This window comes from Strix aluco, chromosome 2 (genome assembly GCF_031877795.1).
Source record: "Strix aluco isolate bStrAlu1 chromosome 2, bStrAlu1.hap1, whole genome shotgun sequence".
Classification (NCBI taxonomy): Eukaryota; Metazoa; Chordata; class Aves; order Strigiformes; family Strigidae; genus Strix; species Strix aluco.
This window is the reverse complement of record NC_133932.1, coordinates 14,037,266-14,055,572: the sequence shown is the minus strand read 5'-3', so window position 1 is coordinate 14,055,572 and position 18,307 is coordinate 14,037,266. Positions and strand designations below refer to the sequence as shown.

The 18,307-nt window shown below is 40.0% G+C and overlaps 1 protein-coding gene across 20 annotated transcripts in view; it reads right to left on the bottom strand.

Moving 5' to 3' along the window:
* BBX (BBX high mobility group box domain containing) overlaps nt 1–18,307 on the bottom strand; it is a 149,284-nt gene that overhangs the window by 127,734 nt on the left and 3,243 nt on the right. For 10 of the 20 annotated variants that reach the window (XM_074811633.1, XM_074811671.1, XM_074811679.1 and 7 more), the window contains exon 2: nt 18,040–18,112. Coding sequence is in view for 3 of the 20 variants with exons in the window: in XM_074811556.1 (XP_074667657.1) it covers nt 4,519–4,574; nt 8,584–8,608 (81 nt within the window). In the remaining 17 variants the exon portion in view is untranslated. Of the gene's footprint in view, nt 1–1,691; nt 1,835–4,518; nt 4,608–8,583; nt 8,715–14,175; nt 14,293–18,039; nt 18,113–18,307 lie in introns of those variants that run through there. The other 10 variants (XM_074811583.1, XM_074811614.1, XM_074811662.1 and 7 more) reach the window with 7 other exon arrangements.

The following is an 18,307-nucleotide window of genomic DNA, read 5'->3' as shown; positions in this document are numbered from 1 at the left end:
CACCATGGTGAATGTTAAAGTAAGAGAGAAATATTTATGGAAAGGGCATGCCGTTTTGAATATTTTCTGGTTCATTTTTCCTAGCATTGTTTATATAGTTGAACTGCTGGATTTAGTAATCTTATGGAGGGTGTTTTAAATATTTCAGTATTTGTCAAGAATCCTAAATTTTGGAAGCTGATGCATCTAAGTTTAAAATAACATTATGATCAAATACTTGTCACCCATAGTAAATTTCACATATTTGAAATAGATTCCACACAGAAATAGTATGAATTTATGAAAATCCTTGCAGTCAGGTGCAATTTTGAAACCCAGTAATAATCTTAGTCTTACAAGGAATTATGCAGGTGCTTAATTTCTAACATGGTGATGACACACGTCCAGTTCTCCCAAAAGATCTGACTCCATGTGATGACTTTTTAACTGCAACCTGACTTCGTATTTTGTGGTTCTCCTCATTCCCTTCCACCCCACATGGCCAACTTAATGAATGAGTGAAGTTCTCCAAAGAAGAATGAGACAACTGGAATGGAAGAACTTTTTCAACACAGTAAAAAGCAGGTGATGATCCATGTATCTCCATCCTCATCTCTTACATGTTACCTACTGCCCCTTGGACAGGTAACTCATCACACCTACTTTGTGGACGTGCAAAAGACAACAGCAGCTGCAAACAACAGAGAAGATAGGAGGTTCTCTTTTTATCTAAGCAAAACCTCTGCTGCTCCAGATCTCAAAAATGAAAAAGCACAGAGGAGTGCAGATAATGTGACTCCATGAACCTGATCAACAGCCTCAATGAACCTGTTCCTTTCTATTCTCGGTACCAAGTAATTTGTTACAGATGCAAAGAAATGCAAGAACTGTTAGGCAGCACTTCTTCCTCTCCCATCATCCCACAACAGCTTCACTGAACCTGGTGGAGACCCACCCTGCTGTGTACTTGATGCCAACTGCAGCAAACTTAACTCAGTGGAACTTCCTTCTGGGAAAGGAAAAACTGTCAACAGACTCAAAACAGGAACAGCTCTTCCTGACGTCACAAGCAAATCATCTCTAGTAAAGTCCTCAATAGCTCATAAATAAACTCAAGAACAATAATTGGAGATCCACAGCCAAAGGAAATACAGCAGGAATGTCCTCTTTCATCCATAAGCAGAATGCATTTTTTCCAAAGACTGAAACAATGACAAAATGTCAGGCAGTGAATCGAGTTGGCACAGTATACCTGAGGGACAGAAATTTTGTGGTTTTGTATAAAAAGTTTTACAATCTCACAAGCTTCCCTGACAAGCGGGGTTGTCTCTGATAGCCATCATATTTCTCACTCTCCTTATCTCCTCCTATAGTCCTAGTAGCCATACAATTAGCTTAGAAGTCAAAGTTCAGGGGTGTCCATTGACAACCTCTGACCACACCTCAGCTCCACTACTGAGAATCCCTCACCTCCCAGACTGAGCTGTGTCTGTGTCCTGACTGTCTGGAAGACACCAAAGTGTTCCTCACAGTTGTCCTTACCCATCCCAATTTCCACTACAGGAAAAGCCAGACAGACAAAGAGCCAGGGAGCTCTAGAAGACAGTCCTCAATCTGGATGATCAGGGAATCTGAACTGCAGGGCATACCCTACCCACCCCCAACAGAGCCAACACCCTGGCAGGACAGCCCAGGTACCACTATACTCTTACCTCACTCCGGGTATTAGGAACACAGACATCTCCTCCTCAGGAGCTATTTGGTTCAGCCTTTTCCCTGCTCTGGAGGACCGTGATGTTAAGTCAGTCTCACTGCAACTGCAGACATGTATCTAAGAGGCACCTTCAGTCCTTGGCTACAGAGAAAAAGAAACAGCATGCTCTAGCACCAGAATGGATCAGATCCAACACCCACTGCAGGTCTCAGTAACACCATAAAACATACTAGGACCCTTCAAGAAATTCCACTTTGATGCAAGTGAATCATATCCTGCCATACCCTTTTATTCCCATTTTATTTCTCTACTAGGTCTATATTCTGCAGCATTACCGATGCAGCAGGAAGATCCCTGTGCTAACTTTCTGCTTGCCTACATGCCCATGGCAGTCTAACTGCAGTGCCAGGGAGTTGAGCTACTACCTTATTCTTCAGGACAGTTTGAAACCAGTGGCAGCGTAGGCACACTTCTCATACACTCACCAAGAAGAGGACTTCTCCTCAGGGTAACTTAGTTGGACCTGAAAATAACAGCACTCCCAAGCAGCAGCAGACTGAAAAGTACCTGATGATTTTCAGTTCTCACTGTTGCCCACTGCATTCTGAACACCAGCAGCAAAAACTGACCAGCACTAACTTTCCTTAAAGTTACAAGTTTTCTAAGTAGCCAGAAGCATCTGGTACAGGTCAAGGAAGCGCCACAGCATGGCTTCAGCCTGGTTCCCATCTGAAACACTACTCCTTAGCTGTCAGGGTAAGATTTGTTTTACTTTTTCTCAGAATATTTGTTTTTCTGCAAAAACATTATTTGACTTTTGCAGAGTTTTGTTGAGGGAACTTTCCAAGCAGTTACATAAATTAATTACTTTATTCATGTATTAACTGGAGGAAGAAGTGTTAAAAAACCACCAAAACACTATTGGGCCACTTACCCCTTCTGTTTTTATTTTATCTATACCCTTGTTGACCTCCTTTCACTGTCAACTGTTTAGTCTTACATTTTAAGCAGAGCAGGGGAAAGCTCTGAATGCAATTATCTCTATTTCTTGAGAAACACCTCTAAAAATCACTCAGGTTACAGAATCTACAAACTTCTGTATGTAACATGTCTTATCAGATTTCCAAGAGGAACCTCACTGCTTCATAAACCGGAATCCACAATCAGATCCATCTTCACCAATTGTTTCATTGATGCCAAGCCACAGCAGCTTACCCAGAACTGCGCACAAGTCCAAGGATCTGTGCCAAAATGTCTCAGAGCAGGATCAGGTCCCTGTAAGATTAGCTGCACGTAGGGCTTCAGTCCTGCAACTACAATAGCTCAGGGAGACTGCGATGACAGAGTCATTGCAGGACTGGACCCTAAAATAATCAAGTATATAAATATCTTTGTCTGATCCACAATTGAAGCACAGTTCTTAAAAACCAACTAAACATGAAACTTCTGTATTTGTGAAATAAAAATCAGCTCTTTGGATGGTAAGCAGGACCAGCATTCTTCAGGCCAAGCTCCTTAAGATCTATAGGCTGCTTCCCCATTTTTTGTTTTGCTGTTTTTTTAGAAGCTGTTTTTCAGGATTTTTTTTCCTAGAAGATAGATATTTTTATTCTAGTAATTCTTTTCCATCTCCCTCAGATGAAAACCCTACATCGCCCTTGTCTTAAAGATAAGTCCAAACCAGGAAAAACTCAGTCCAAAAGATGGAAGTTTGGCAGCATTTAAAAAAGGTCAGCAGTTAAAAAAACCTGATAGTGCTGGTTGGAACTGTAGAGCAAGGATGGGGGCTAACTCCCTTGGGATCTACAGAGTTTTACTGATTATCTTCTTAGCTTTCTATCATTTTATTTCACAGTATAGCACACAGATGGCTGGATCTGAAATCAGAAGGTGAACAAGGTATTAAGAATTTTCTGTGAAATCAAGTTCTGTCATGCTCAAGACTGGGTACCAAATGAGAAAGTGGAACATGCTTAAAACCCGAGGTCAGCACGTAAGCCCACTCCGAATGGTACTAGCCTAAGAAAAGAAAGCACGAGATCCATGGATTCTCAGTCTAATCTACTTTAAAAGACAGTCATTAGGCTTCCTTGTTACTGACCTACTATGAAACTACAAGTTTAAACCTGGGACCTGAACTACAAAGTGCCCCACAAAACCCCACATTGCCACAATGCTGACTTCCTCCCAGACCACTTGTGCCAATCCATAGAGCAAGGAGCTCAGGCTAGAGAGCTGAACCGAACACTCTGAAATATGTAAGTACAGACCTAAGCCTGCCCTAAGAAGACCTTCTGAGCAGCAGGACATTTTAGCTCATGCCTGGAACTAGCATAAATACGCTTCTATCACCTTCACACATCTCAGACCACCCACAGAACATGCTTATGCATCCCTGCAAAAGTCACTTTCAGAGAAGTAGGAAGAACAGAGAGCAATATTCACACACAACTGAGTTAAGAAGAGACCCTGGGTTGGAAGAACAAAACACCAGGCCCAATAACTCTGACCTACAAGGTTATGCTTCTATCATGCAGGACAAGCTCTCAGATGTAGAAGAAGAATTTGAATTGAACTTGGATGCTAACAGATTTGGTAAGTTCACTTAACCAAGTTACTTAACCTGTAAGCCTGAAATCAATAGATGGCAGTTCACTAACTTTTTTTCCACCTACCAATATGGAAAAGGAGTATGTGCACATACACAGGGCAGATGTTTTAGTAACAAAGAGGTAGCTGGTATAATAAATCTAATAGTGATGCACAAAGTTGCAGGAAGTTCAGGAGTTCTGTACTTGGTTCTGCCACCAGCCATCTGGTCTTACCTGAACATCCCTGGGTCTACTCTGCAATCTGCAAAACGGGAGTGGTAACACTGGTTCTGAAATGTTTGTAAAATGTAGTTAGTTGATGCCTGTAAAAGTACACAATAGGAGAGCAAAGTGTTATTACACCCTAATAATGTGCTGTTTAACAAAATATGTAACATATAAACGACATCATCACCTGTGTTCTACAGTACACACTCTTAAAGACTTTGTTTATATATTTCTTTAAAAAGTTAATAGTTTTGACCCTCTGGTAGGACAAAATGCTAAAAGTCAACCTGAAGTCCATCTCTCTAGAGAAAGAAGCAGGCATCTTTTCTAGATCGTCACAAACATTAAAACGAACTGAGCCTCAGTGTAATATTTTCCCCAAGTATAACACCAGCACTACGCTTAATACAACTGGTATCTTATGCCATGATGGAGCCAACACATGGTAATTGAAAAAAAAAAAAAAGAGATCTGGACAACTCTTCTCAACTTTCTGCCCTGTTACTCAGTACCAAGTTTTTCTTCCAGAGATTGCACACTTTACAAAGGAAGAAGTCATCACCATCCCAAGTTTGTAAATGGAGAAACGGAGAGAGAAAGAGGAAGCAATCTTGCTCAAGACCATGAAACAAGTTAATGGTAAAAACTGCAGCACCAGCCAGTGGGTTTTTTTCCTGTTCCAGCCGGCACAATTTTCACCCTTTGCCAGAATCCTAGAAGGAAGTGCCAACCTTTCATTTGTTTGTTAAAATATAAGTGCAGAGATGGAACGTCACCCACCCCTCTGAACATATTTGAGGCTAAATAGTAAATTGTACTAGATACAGCACTGCATATGTCCCAGGTCATATAAGTTCACTCAGTGACTGGGACACATTTTACTAGAAACTCACTCCAAGATCACTCTTCTTCACTCCTAACACCATCAGAGTATAATTTATGCATTATTCTATGAATTTGTTCACCTTAGAAAATAGTCTCGTTTCAGCTATACCAGAACACAATTGAAACAAGTACTACAGCACCAGGATACTAGTCTATACCTAGCAAGCAATTTTTTGTGTGCGCATACTTCACTTCTACACCAGTTATCATACCAGCATACCTTGAGGAGTTAAAAAGCAAACTTACAGAAATGCAAGCGCACCCTTGTGAAAGGGATTTTACTGCTTTTTTTGGTCTCCATAGCTTAAAAAGTTGTAGTGGCATACTGTATGTTTACTCTAAGGTTACTGTATCCATGCTCATACTTTAACCCATGTTTGTACAACAGTAAAATTCACACCAATCACCGGTATCATTATACCAGTAAAGTACAGATGATCCATAAAGAATCCTCAATGAGATTCATGAAAGTTTTCTCACAAGTCAGACTTTATTTCCACTGAAGTCAGTAGCAAAGTTCTCACTGAACTCAGCATGACAGTGATTAGACTTAATGCTGCACAGCTCCCAGGTAACAGCATAGCTCCTTTTTGGATGGGAGGCAGGGGAATCACAGATACGGTTAGTTGCCCCTGTCACTTTGGGGGTGTGAGGGGAGAAGTACCTGGGAAAGTGACAGAATCTATTTTGCAGACAGTGAATAATACATAAGGTAGTTTGCAAAGGATATTCCCCTGCAGCTTACCTTATACAAACTTGGAGTACTCGGGCTAAGATAGCACACCTGCCTTTCCACTCCCTCTATGCTTGGCTGGAGCTGCCATGAAAGCAGACTGCTTGGCAGCTACACTAGTTTGGTTCAGCACTAGCAGAAACGTTTCTGATTGTGAAGATATGATTTTCTGGAAGTTCCTGAGTGTAAAGTTGTTTCAAGAAAAAGACTGGCCTGTCATCTAAATATGGGCTATTAGTAGGATTACTTCACTAAGTTGATCCATCTGACTAACTCTCCAAAGCAAAGGGGGAAAAAAAGTGAGCTTTAATTGCAGTGATGGGACCAAGCCCCCTCTCCCCCAAATGAAAAACGAAAAGGAGCGAGGGTGCCCCATTCTTCCGATCAAGTGTTACTGATGTAGTTACAGAAATACTTTAAACACGCACAGCTCCTAGCTGGTTTTGCCACAATCCCTGTGACTAATGCAGCCAAATTCTGTTCAGCAGCCTCAGTGGAATTGCACAAGCTCACACCAACTCTGAATTCAGACCAAAGTGAATTTTATATCCAGATTTTTTAGCCTGACCAGTAGCCCATTTCAGTGTAAACTAGCAGGAAAACACTGCTAAGCACATGCTGAGTAACAGACTTCTCTGAGACTCTTAGACAGAACACCCTCAAAGATACCAATTCTCCTGAGAAAAATCTTGGCTCAAATACTTATTTTCTGAAAGGGAAGAAAGCCTCAACATTTCACATGTCTAAGAAAGGGGGGGGGGGGGGGGGGGGGGGGCGGGGGCAAAAAGCAAGTTAGAAAAAGAATAGTTCAATCCTGTGAAAATGCAGTAACTATAAAATCAGCTGCACTAGTAAAGCATTCTGTTTAAACACGCTAAATAAGAGGTAATTGTTTTAGGGCAGCTTCATAAAATATGAATACTTCAGCAAAGAACAGCTTCCATCAGAAAAGTTGCCTAAATATGCACCTGCTTTACCAAATGCATGTGAAATGTATGAAAATGACAATCTGAAACTGATGACCCTTTCAGTGCAAGTGATTCATCTTACTTTGGCTTGTTCTCTTCTTAAGAAAGAGAGTAGGTAACACTCAGTGATTTTCCCATTTCAATTTTTTAAGGAAGGTAGGTTTTTTTTTCTTTTTAAAAATTGACTGTTTTAAACATTTGTGACCTATAAGAGCATTTGGACTTTTGCTTCGATATTCTTCTAATTTCTATTTAGCTTTCTGATCTTATCTTTTTATATTTAGTTACATAAGACCACAGTAACTGTTGAGACTTTGAATACCCTATACATTGATACGAAAGAATATGGAAAAACAGGACAAAGACAGGATCACAAAGCTGATGCTTGCCCTGGGGAGAGAAGGCCATAAAAACACTTCTTGAAGTGTTTAACTCCTCCTTTGGGAGGGTCGGACGCAAAATTGCAATATACAAGTAGTTTGTATAACTGTGCCACCAGGCCTCAGGCACGCTCTACATCTCAGAGCACAGCCCTTCTACTACCTGAGGTCTAACTCTGCATTCCTTAATGGTCACAGATACTGCACAGTTCCCCTGCTGCAGAAAAACTGCACGGAGCTGCAGAGTCAATACATGTTATCAAGCTCTTTGACTCTGCCCAGATGCTATTAATATTTTGGTAGGGTGGGGGTTAGAATTCTTTACCCATGTTAGCCCACAGAGTTGCTATGACATATTTACTAATTTTTTTTTTTTCCTTACTCTTTTTTCATCTAATACATTAGTAATACAGTCAGCATTTAGTAACCAACTTGGTTTCACTTTTTGGTTTCTGGACACCAGCGGTGCTAGATTCATTCCTGGAAGTTATAAAGTCTCCCCTCAACCATTAAAGTCAGAGTCACATGCCACATAGTCTAGAGGAAAGCTTGCAACAGCAATTTTAAAATAATCACTTAACATTTTTTTTAATGTTAACTACATATCTGTGTAAACAGACTGGTATCTGTTGATCTGTATCTGCTAGAAGCTACAGAGGGGTCTAGCTCCCACAAAGACAAAAAGTTAGTATAGCCACAGTGTCACCTAGTGAGCTGCTCTGCATTCCTCAATGGCAGAAGATACTGCCCAAGGCATCTGTTATTACAAACAGAAAGTTTGGATAATGGATACTGAAGTCATCAATATATTCAGCTTAACAGAAACAGTTACAAATTAATCCTTTGTGAACAAAGAAATCAGATCCAAATTTCAATCTGTTGTTGATGCTAAATGTATTTTAATAAAAAATACCTAATTGCAATTTATGATAAACCAATGTTAAATTCTATTTTAATATTATATAACTCAATTTATGTTAAATTAAAATAAATTTCAAATTTCTGGATGTCAAAACTATAAACAAAGTTCAAATACTGAACAGGTAAGTCTTCACCAAAGGACCAAGAACAAGTAGTAAGTTTAGTAAGTTTAGAACTAAGTTACCTGAAAGTAGTAATTTCCACTGCATTGTAGAGAAAATGTCTTTGCTCCATAACTCACTTACGGGAGCCTGGTGTACAGTTGAGAAACTAACTGGGAATTGAAAAAGCAAGATCACTTGTTTTCTTCCTCATCTGAGAAAGCAAAGCAGAGAAGTTTGAGTTCTACTAGTTCTAAAATCTTACGTTCCATTATAGCAGAACTGGTTGCCTTACTAAGGATAATACTTACATTTTAAGTGCAAACTCTATTTGCATTATTAACTTGTGTGTATGTGTGCGTTCGTGCAGAAGCGTGGCTTTATTAAATAGGACATTTTTAAAGACCACAATTAGGAAAAAAGCATAATTTGGCATGTCCCAAATCAAAACTTTCTTAAACAGTTGCACTCTAAATAAATGCATATAAGCCGTGTAATCACTTGGAAAGCGTGCAGGCGTACAGTGCATCCTCTGAACTAACAAAAAAGTAGTGCCAAATTTAGTGTAAAGGCTATATTTAGCAACACATTTTAACCGTCATCTATGAATAGAGATTGCTTCTGAGAAAACAAATACAAAAATACCAAAGCAAAATGAGATTAAACTCACTCATTTAAACCAAGTGTTTATTGACCGAAATCTTGATTTAACTCAGTTCAATAGGTGTAACTGGAATGTCAAGGCAGTGGACACGTAAGCATACGTACAAAGGGGCTCACAAGGGCCAGGAACACGAGGTGTAAAAACCTCCCTGCTTTCACTGTGCTGGCCCCGACTCCCTCCTTCAGCCCTGCTCAATCTCTGCAAAGCCTGTTAGCGCTCCACAAAACACCATCCCCCACTCACAAAGATTTTTTTCCCTAGGATCCTTGAATAAGAGAACACATATTGTCCTCACTGGAAGACCTGCACTGTGCCCTTCTGTCCCACGACCGACTGCATGGAGATGTCTGTGATGACTGCCTCACCTCCCGTTTTGATTTCTCTCTTTCTGTCTCCATAAGCAAAGAATAACAGTAAACTTCAAATGCAGCTCTGTGCGTCCATCCAGGAAAGCAAGACTGCACACAGAAACTAGATCACCCGTGGCACAGAAACCAGCAGGACAATTCTTAGACAAAACACAGTATCTGGCCAGTTTTCTCAGGTGCTTCCCTCCCAGCACTCCAGCATCCTCTCACTCACTTTGGCCCCATCAGCACACAGTGCAGCGAAACAGAAAGCTCGGCAGGGACGTCCTCGAGAGTCCACTTCACTATATAAATAAATAATCCATTTCCTCTAGACATGTCTCTGAGGAGGGCAGGATCTTCCTTTGCTGATTAAAAACCAGGAAGACTTTGCAGACACACAGGTCCCAAGCTTTGTTTGGAGCTTGCACCTGAAGAACAGGCCAGCCCCGAGTAACAGTAAACTAAGCGGAGATTTCAAAACCTGCAACGGAGCATCCAGATCCCTTCCATGCCTTCCTCCAAAGGAAACCAATGGTCCAGACCGTGGTGAGGTAAGATTCTGCCTGGGTCATTTTATTTACTTTCTGCTGCTTTGGCATGCAATGCTGAGGTGAGACAGATGAGCACAAGCAAACACATACAAGAGATGCAAGGAAAATACTGGTTTACTACCAAGGGAAACACTTAAAAGATAATTTTCCACACACACAGGCAATTCTCTCTCATATTAATGGGAAATGGACACATTCAACCAACCGTTACACTTAAGATATCCATAATTTACTTCCCTTGTTTAAGGTTTTCTATACTAAGAAATAAAGTCAAAAACTTCCTCCCCTTGCTCTAATTCTGACACTTGTGCTCTTTATTTAGTCCAACAGTTTTAAAAGAATGACGCTGGAGCTTTTGCTTACTCTTTCAGCACTGGAAGGCATTTTTAATCGATAGAACAGAGGAAGTAAATTGTGAATAGTTACTTGCATTAATATATTTGCTAGCAGTTTTGTCATTCTTCATTTTGCAGGCACCAAATTTCCCCCATAAACACCTCTGTTTCTCCAAAAGCAGCTGGAAATTAATGATGCTATTTTTATTTTCTTATTAATTCGTATGCCATAGCTCTGTAATCAGTGCTGGATCATGCTGCAATTTTGCATACTTGTTTCAAAATATATTATGAGCACTTGATGACTGATGTTTAACACAATGTATGAAAGAGTATCTCAAACAAATTAGAGGGAAGAAATACAAATAAAGACACTTTACTTCAATAAGGAAAAAAGTTACAGAAGTACTCAAACAAGAAACCCTGAAACTCACAAGTTTGTGGCACCAGCACTCACTGATTAGAACTGAACCAGGCAGGAAGTTTGCACTATTCAACATGAAATCTGGGTATAAAGAAACCTTTTGCGAAGAGGAAGAACATCTCAAGCCAGACTTACCAACGACGTGGAGGTGATAATGTGACTTCTTTACAAATCCATCACCCCCAACCACTGATCTGCAGTACTGTTTTCTTTGCCTAGCCATATAACCAACTTGGGAAGCACACATACTCGAACAAAATGGCACACGTGCCAAAAGATGTATCATCTACCAAATGGCAGTCTCACACTTGATGTTCTTCCACCCTCTTCTCATTTATGGAACTCTGAGTATTTCAGCAACGCCTCTATTCCTAGTCCTTCCTGCATTGCTCACCATCAGATCAGGGACCGTCTATAAGCTTGTGCACTGATCACCGAGTACAACAGGTGCATGACCCTAGTAGGGCTATCTGCACATCAATAATTAAGAATAATGTGAAATCTGCGGCTTTCCTGAGGAGTTACAGGCCACCAACAACTTCAGGCAGCAGACCGGTGAAGGGGTGCACATTGCTGCTGCAGCTCTGGTTCTGGCTTTTTGTTCAAGAATCCAATTGCACAGTTGTAGCTCCAGGATTGAGCTCTTCAGCAGTTAGGACAAGATACACTGATGTCCCTGTACTTTCCCCGTAAGGAAAAAAAAAAAGTCAGCATGATGTGGTTCACTGTAGAATTGCTATTGCTCAAAGACTACTGTGGAAAGCAAATCAAACATGGCCAAGCACAAAAATGCCTTTTTCATCAACCTGGCAGAGAAGAGCAACTTCCTCTCAACTTTCACAGACAGATTTTAATACGGAACATCACAACATTTCAGCTCCACTGACTTTTGTGGAGTTACTTCACATGGAAGAGGCTAAAATAAGGTAAGAAATCTCTCCCTCACTCCTTCCATCCTCTTCAAAGATTTTCTTTATCCAGCTTCATCTCCAAATCTCTCGTGATGTTGTTCTCTTAAATATTGCTTTGACAACCACAAAATAATGCATTCTCTCACATACACAAACAAAAACCTAGGATTATTTTCTTCATAAAAGAACACACAGGCTGAAGAGTGAAGACTTACTATTCTAGCGCAAGAGATATAATCCTAACAATTATCGCGTGACATGCCTTACCCGCTCCTGTTGGTGGTTAAGTACTGATTGTGTAGGACATGGGTACAAATGAAAAATTAAAAAAAAAAAAAGAAAATAAAAAGACAGACAACTTCTGTCAAGGCATACGCTAAAAGTCCTTACGTAGCTGACAGAAAAGACGTATTGGAGAAAGAATTGAAAGGTATGGGCTCAAATCCATCAACCCAACAGCCGTAAAGTACTGCCCGACACACTCAGCAGTACGGTGTAGTCACCAACGCACGACCCATCCTACCAGCAGCCCAGGACCAGGCTTAAGCTTTTCTCACTTGAATTCTGCCACAGGCCTCTAATGTGTGCACCCAGCCCTGCCACAGGGAACTCTGGGTTTCAGAAAAGCAGGACAAAGCCCCTCCTGAGAGCATGGATGGCAGAAATACTCCTGTGGCTACACCTACATAAGAGGGGAGTAACCCCACAACCGGCATGCAGTTAGTGTGGTTTCACAATGCCTCAAAGCAGACTCCGCTACAATTTGTTATATACATACTGCCTTTCAGAAAGTAAAAATAATAACAAAAACCCAAACAAAAAACAACAAACAGGCAGAGGGAAGATGCACCTTCCCACTTCCCCTCAACAAGGGAAGGGAAGGTGTAGACAGGACTTGTTAAGCTTCTTGTCAAGAGAGCTCCCACTTGAATTAAATTCCATAGATCCCATGTTGTGCAAGTCCACTGAATTATTTTTATCTTTGCTGAATGAAGCTCTCTGTGACATGAAGGGTCAATAAAATAGCTGTTGCTTATTTTCAGCAATTGCTACATTTTATAAAATCTCTTATATCGAAACACCCACAAGTAAGATTTCTGACAATAAAAAAATCCATGCTTCCTAAGCAACTGATTTTCTTAGTGTAGTCTCATAAAATCCTGTTAACTTTCCTTCCCCTCACTAAAAATTGGAATTTTGTTGTACTAGCTTTCTTTGTACTCAGATATGCCTGAAGCTAGTTTATTTTCACATGCTGAATTGTCCATGCTCGTAAGGACTTGCTATTACATTATGCATTTGCGTGCTATAAAGGAAGAGGCACGAACACTGGAAAGTGTCAAAACCATGCTTTTTCTCTTTGTTGATTCATCTTTTATGTAATTGAATTTATAAATATTAAAAATAAAAAAATGCTGCTATCATTGTGAGAATACTACAATTAGGTCTATGCTCAGGCATTAAATAAAGTATGCTTTCCTCCTCAAATACACCTCCTATTTTAAAATCAAAGCCAACCCCTACTCTCCGTAACAAAACACTAGTAATCAGCAAATCTGAAAATTGTACAATCTGAAATTGAAATGTATTTATCAGGTTTAGAAATAAAAGTTCAAATTAGTAAGTTACCCTATTTATCACAATACTGCCAGAGTGTCAAAGTAACATGAATATGAAAAATAATTTAATTGCAAAGAACTATTTCAGACCAGTGCATATTTTAAAAACTTCACTAAGAAAACCTATACCTTACTTCATAAAGTTAACACAACAAAGTTAATATTAAATAGTGTAATATAATAAATAGCGTAATATACACAGCAGCTTAAATACCACGTTTAGTGGCAAAGACTCTTCAGTAAGCTCTCCTCCTACTTTAGACTCTCCTGTCAATAAATATAACCAAATTGAAAGTCAGTAACTTCACACTATTCTGAAGGTGTTTTGTGGGATTTTTTTAAAAGTAGAATTATGAATGGAAGTTGAGTATTAGCAGAAGATGCCCACCTGGCACAGTGAGACTACTCACATGTCAAGACAGGCATTTACCAGGGAAGCTTCAGAGCGGCAGCATACACCAAGGGAAAGGACACAAAACTAAGGAGTGAGATGCAGATTTTACTCCATTCCCTGCTAATGATAACCTGCTAAGTGAGCGCAGGCAAGCCTATGCTCCTTCACTGCTTTGTATCTCAGATGCCTAAAACAGGGATAAAAATTGTTGTTTTGAGGTGTGTGATTACAGCATGGCTGATGTACTTCACCAGACAGGACACAGGCACATGAATAAGGTAATGCCTACGACTGCCAATTATTAATAATATCATTATTATGGAGAGACTAAGATGATTTTTTTTCCTTTTCCAAGCAATGCAATCTAACAGCAGCCCATCAAGCCATTCTTAAAGAAGAGCAATCCTTATACCGGTTCAGGTCTTACCCATTCTGAAACTGTTAAGAAGGGTGACAGCTGTAGGAGTCTCTTGTGAAATTCACATGTCCACTAGTACCAGGCTCACCACATTGCTCTCAGACAGAAACACTGTACATTACTGATCTTAAAAAATAAAAATAAAATAAGAAGGAAGTAAGTCCTAATAATCTTTTGACATAAAACAGAATGAAAAAGCTTCTGACAATGATACACCAGGAAAGGGGGGGAAACATGGTAGAGGAAAAGAAATAAAGTCAATACTACAGAAGTCAGAGAGTTGAATTTTTCCTGTTTCTTCTCAAGATGATTTTTAAATACATAGGACTATTATTTCAATCCAGTTTTACAGACTCCCAAGTAATAAAGAAAACATAAATTAAGGTTACAGTAAGGTAAAACACTATCCATACTGCTTTAAAAAAACCCCATTTAATTCACTCAGGAAAACTGTTCCAATATATGGGCACCATATGATTTAACGATACAGGGAAGTATCATTAGTCTTCATTTGCAGGTGGCAAAGGGACATATGGCTGTGCTTCCAGGAATAAACTCTGACCCTGGAAACCACCAGCAGGCCACGGCAGTGCCGCTGACTCCACCGGCAGCTGCAGCGGGCCACCCCTGTGGCAGGGCACTGGAAGTTTTGGGTCCAAAATTTGGAAAGTGGCCCCTGGTTTTGACTACGTCACTTGCCAGAGCTCAGAGAGACAGCCTGTGGCACACTCAGAAATTGAAATGAGAGTGTCATTTCAGTTCCAACCATAATTTATAGTACCTTCCTTCATCAAGGAGCCACCTTCAAACAAACAGGGAGGCCTGAACACTGCACGTGCCACGCACCATCGAAAGAGAGGCCATGTTTCACCTCCCAGGTGCCCAGATTTCACTGCAGGTGCGCTTACAGCTTTCACACGACAGCAGAGCCTTACACACTGCAGGTCTCGTCTACCTCATCTGCACCTTCCCCACCGCTACGCGCAGTGGAAGAGTAACTGTCCCCAGCTCACTTGGTCAAAACCTCCTTTCTTCATACCACTCTGCTATGCCAGAAGACTCCCCAGCCTATGCCATGTTGACTGAGCTTCAGAGACACTGCGCATCCTCAGTCTGCAGACCGCGAGCAGCAGCAACCTGGAATAACTTTAAGCTCTGAATGCGAGCAATTGTATTAGTGAATTTAACACGACTTGTCATCTGCTTAAAGATATTCACATGCTTACAGGATTGCAAGCTATGAAACAACTAATTTATGAACAAAGTGTATGAAGATCATTTTGGATGAAAAGGGAAAATGTTAGTTATAAAATAACTGCATGATTACCTCTGATATTTTATGTGGAAAACTGACATTTAGTATCTTTAATTATTCACACAACAGCTATGAAAGAGAAAGGTTTTCTTCCTTGAATGGGAAAATAAACATGGACAAATTCCTCTCACCATCACTCCTACACTCCTTTCCTAAATAAACCTCCTGCTGAAACCAATGGAAGTTTTGCAGGCAACAGGTTTATGGCAAGCAGCCCCCAAAAACTCAAAAGCGTCAAGGGCAAGCTTCTTAAATATTTTGGGTTTTTCTCAACACAGAAACCAGTTACGTTTCTGCTAAATTGTGTGTCTGCTTGAAATGGTTTATCGGCTTGCTGTGCCATGAGGGACTGTAGTATGTAACAAACTTTTGAGACCACTGGCCAATTTCTGAAGCATTCATAAGGTCCCTTGCGAAGCAGCTCACCCCCTTTTAGGTTGTGAACATCAGCACTGCACTTGTTAACCAGCACTTGTTAATGAAGACCAGAACCCAGCTGGCTCTCCTGTACGTCTGACTGAATTACTAAACTCCATTCATGAACAGCTACTTTACTGAGAACTGCATAATAAAATAAATCTTTGCTTTTACCAAAATACAAGCTCTCTCTAAAGTAAATGGAAGTTTCTAGTCATGGACAAATCTAATGAAATCTCCACTTTCCCCTTAACTAGGCACATTATTTTTATTACCTTTTTTTAAGGTAAAAAGAAATTTATTTCTCCTCTTCCTCTAAAGCTTCTATTACGCCTTTTTCTTCAAAAAGATACCCTACCCTTCTTTTCTTTGCAATTTGTTCACGTCAGTTCAACATCAGGTAAGACCTACATTTAGCACTATGCACAAAATCGAGGTCCACTGCTGTTGAAGTTGTGGACAGATTATGATCACCACTTCGTTTCTAGGATCAAAATTCCATGCATCCAAAAGATTTCATCCCGTAAAATTAAAACCAGACAGTGATGGAAGATACTATGTGAAGCAAGGTCCCCGAGCTATTCTTGTTCAGTACCCTTAACTGTTACTCCAAATAAAGAAAAAGTCCTTGGCACTTACAGCACTCTAATCTGACTCTTACCTGAAAACACAGAAAACTAAGTTCAGAAATCAGCACATTTGTATTCAGCTCTGAACAACAGTTTGAAGCCTATCTGCCAGTTTTTGAATTTCCCAATGCATTTTTACTTTGTAAAAATTGTTGCACCAATTACTCTACACAGAACATGATCCTTGTCAGTAATGCTATAAAACTGAAAGCAGTATTCTCCTATGCAACTAGTCTGTCAAAGAACTTCAGTAATGTAATTTGGTGTTTATACTCTCAGACCTACACATACCATCTTCCCTGCCCACAAAATCTGAAAAACTGAAATTTGGGTGTAATTCTACAGGAACTGAAGAACAGGCAGAATCCTCCCTTCGAGCTATCTCCCCACAGTGGTTATCCCAGCCTTAAGACTAGTTTTGTGGTCATAATATCACACCAGAACAGCTGCTCCCAACAGCCCCCTTCGAGTCAGCGTGTTTGGGACCATCACTTATCCTATGTCTGCTATACGCTGCCTAGAAAAGGTCAAGAGTATGTTATTAATCATTTGCATTTATGAGTACTAAGCTTACCCCAAATACATGTCTTGTCTTGTTTTTAATTATGTACACAATAGTACAATAAAAAAAAATTACCTCCCACTTCCCCATTTTGGGCCAAATGCAGTTCAGTGCCACCACGGACGACTGTATGAGAAGTGCTCCAAGTGCCACTCATTTTATGTCATCTATGAACATGACCCCACAAATTTACAACATCGTATTTAAACTACCACTTCTACTTCAGCTTAAAAGATGTCAAACCCCTCAAAAGGTGTCCAAACTTTATCCAGCATACAGATTTAAAAAAAACGTTGTATACCTGAAAGCTTAGGAATACTAGTAAATTAGTCACTTAGATTCATCTTTCAAATTGATAGGTACCTGCATTAATCAATGCCAAAAGAAAAAACAGTAACACAGAAAGAGCATGGATGGAATTCTAATTAGCTCTTAGTTTACGTGTTAAAACTAAACCAACTCCTGTTGCAGTAGTATTACAGTTCTGCTAAATTTCTCACTGATTCTTGGCCTCCAGAGATTTCTAATCACCCATTCTGTTTATATTTTCATATTGTTCCTACCACTGAATATTAAAAGGACTTTACATTCTCATTAAGTTTTCAACCTGTGTGTTGCACTTTGCATATTCTAACATCACTTTGGTTTAAAACTTTTGTCCAAAGTCAACCAGCTGATTATCTTTACGAAACAAGGTTTAAGAAAAAACAAGAAAAAAGAAGTGGAGAGACATCTGAATATGCCCAGCCTTTTAATTCTCAGGTTATTCAGACCCACCTCTACATACAAACTTTGTAATCTAGCAGTTGCTATGAGCACCCGGAGAAGACATGTTTTGAGGCACTAAAACCTGAACAAGCATCTTCCACCTAAAAAGTGGCAGCGCAAGGACCTCTATCTTATCAACAAAAAATGAGTTCTTTTTCTGTGTGTACAGTTTACTTACTTACCCAGGAAGGCAAATGGAAATTACAGACAGACGAAGATGAAGCTGTCTCAAAGCCTTTGTCATGTGATAGTGACCTATAAAGTATCAAATAAAGGCACATCATGAGCACACCATGATATTACAATATTGCAACTCACCACAACGCCAACAAGAGGAAAGATCCCAAAACTTGAAACTTGCTTCCTCCTCACCCCCCGCCCAGATAAGTTGTCATTAAAAGAAGATAACAGTTGTGGGAAACCGTAAGGAGCAAACAAAAGATGCACCGT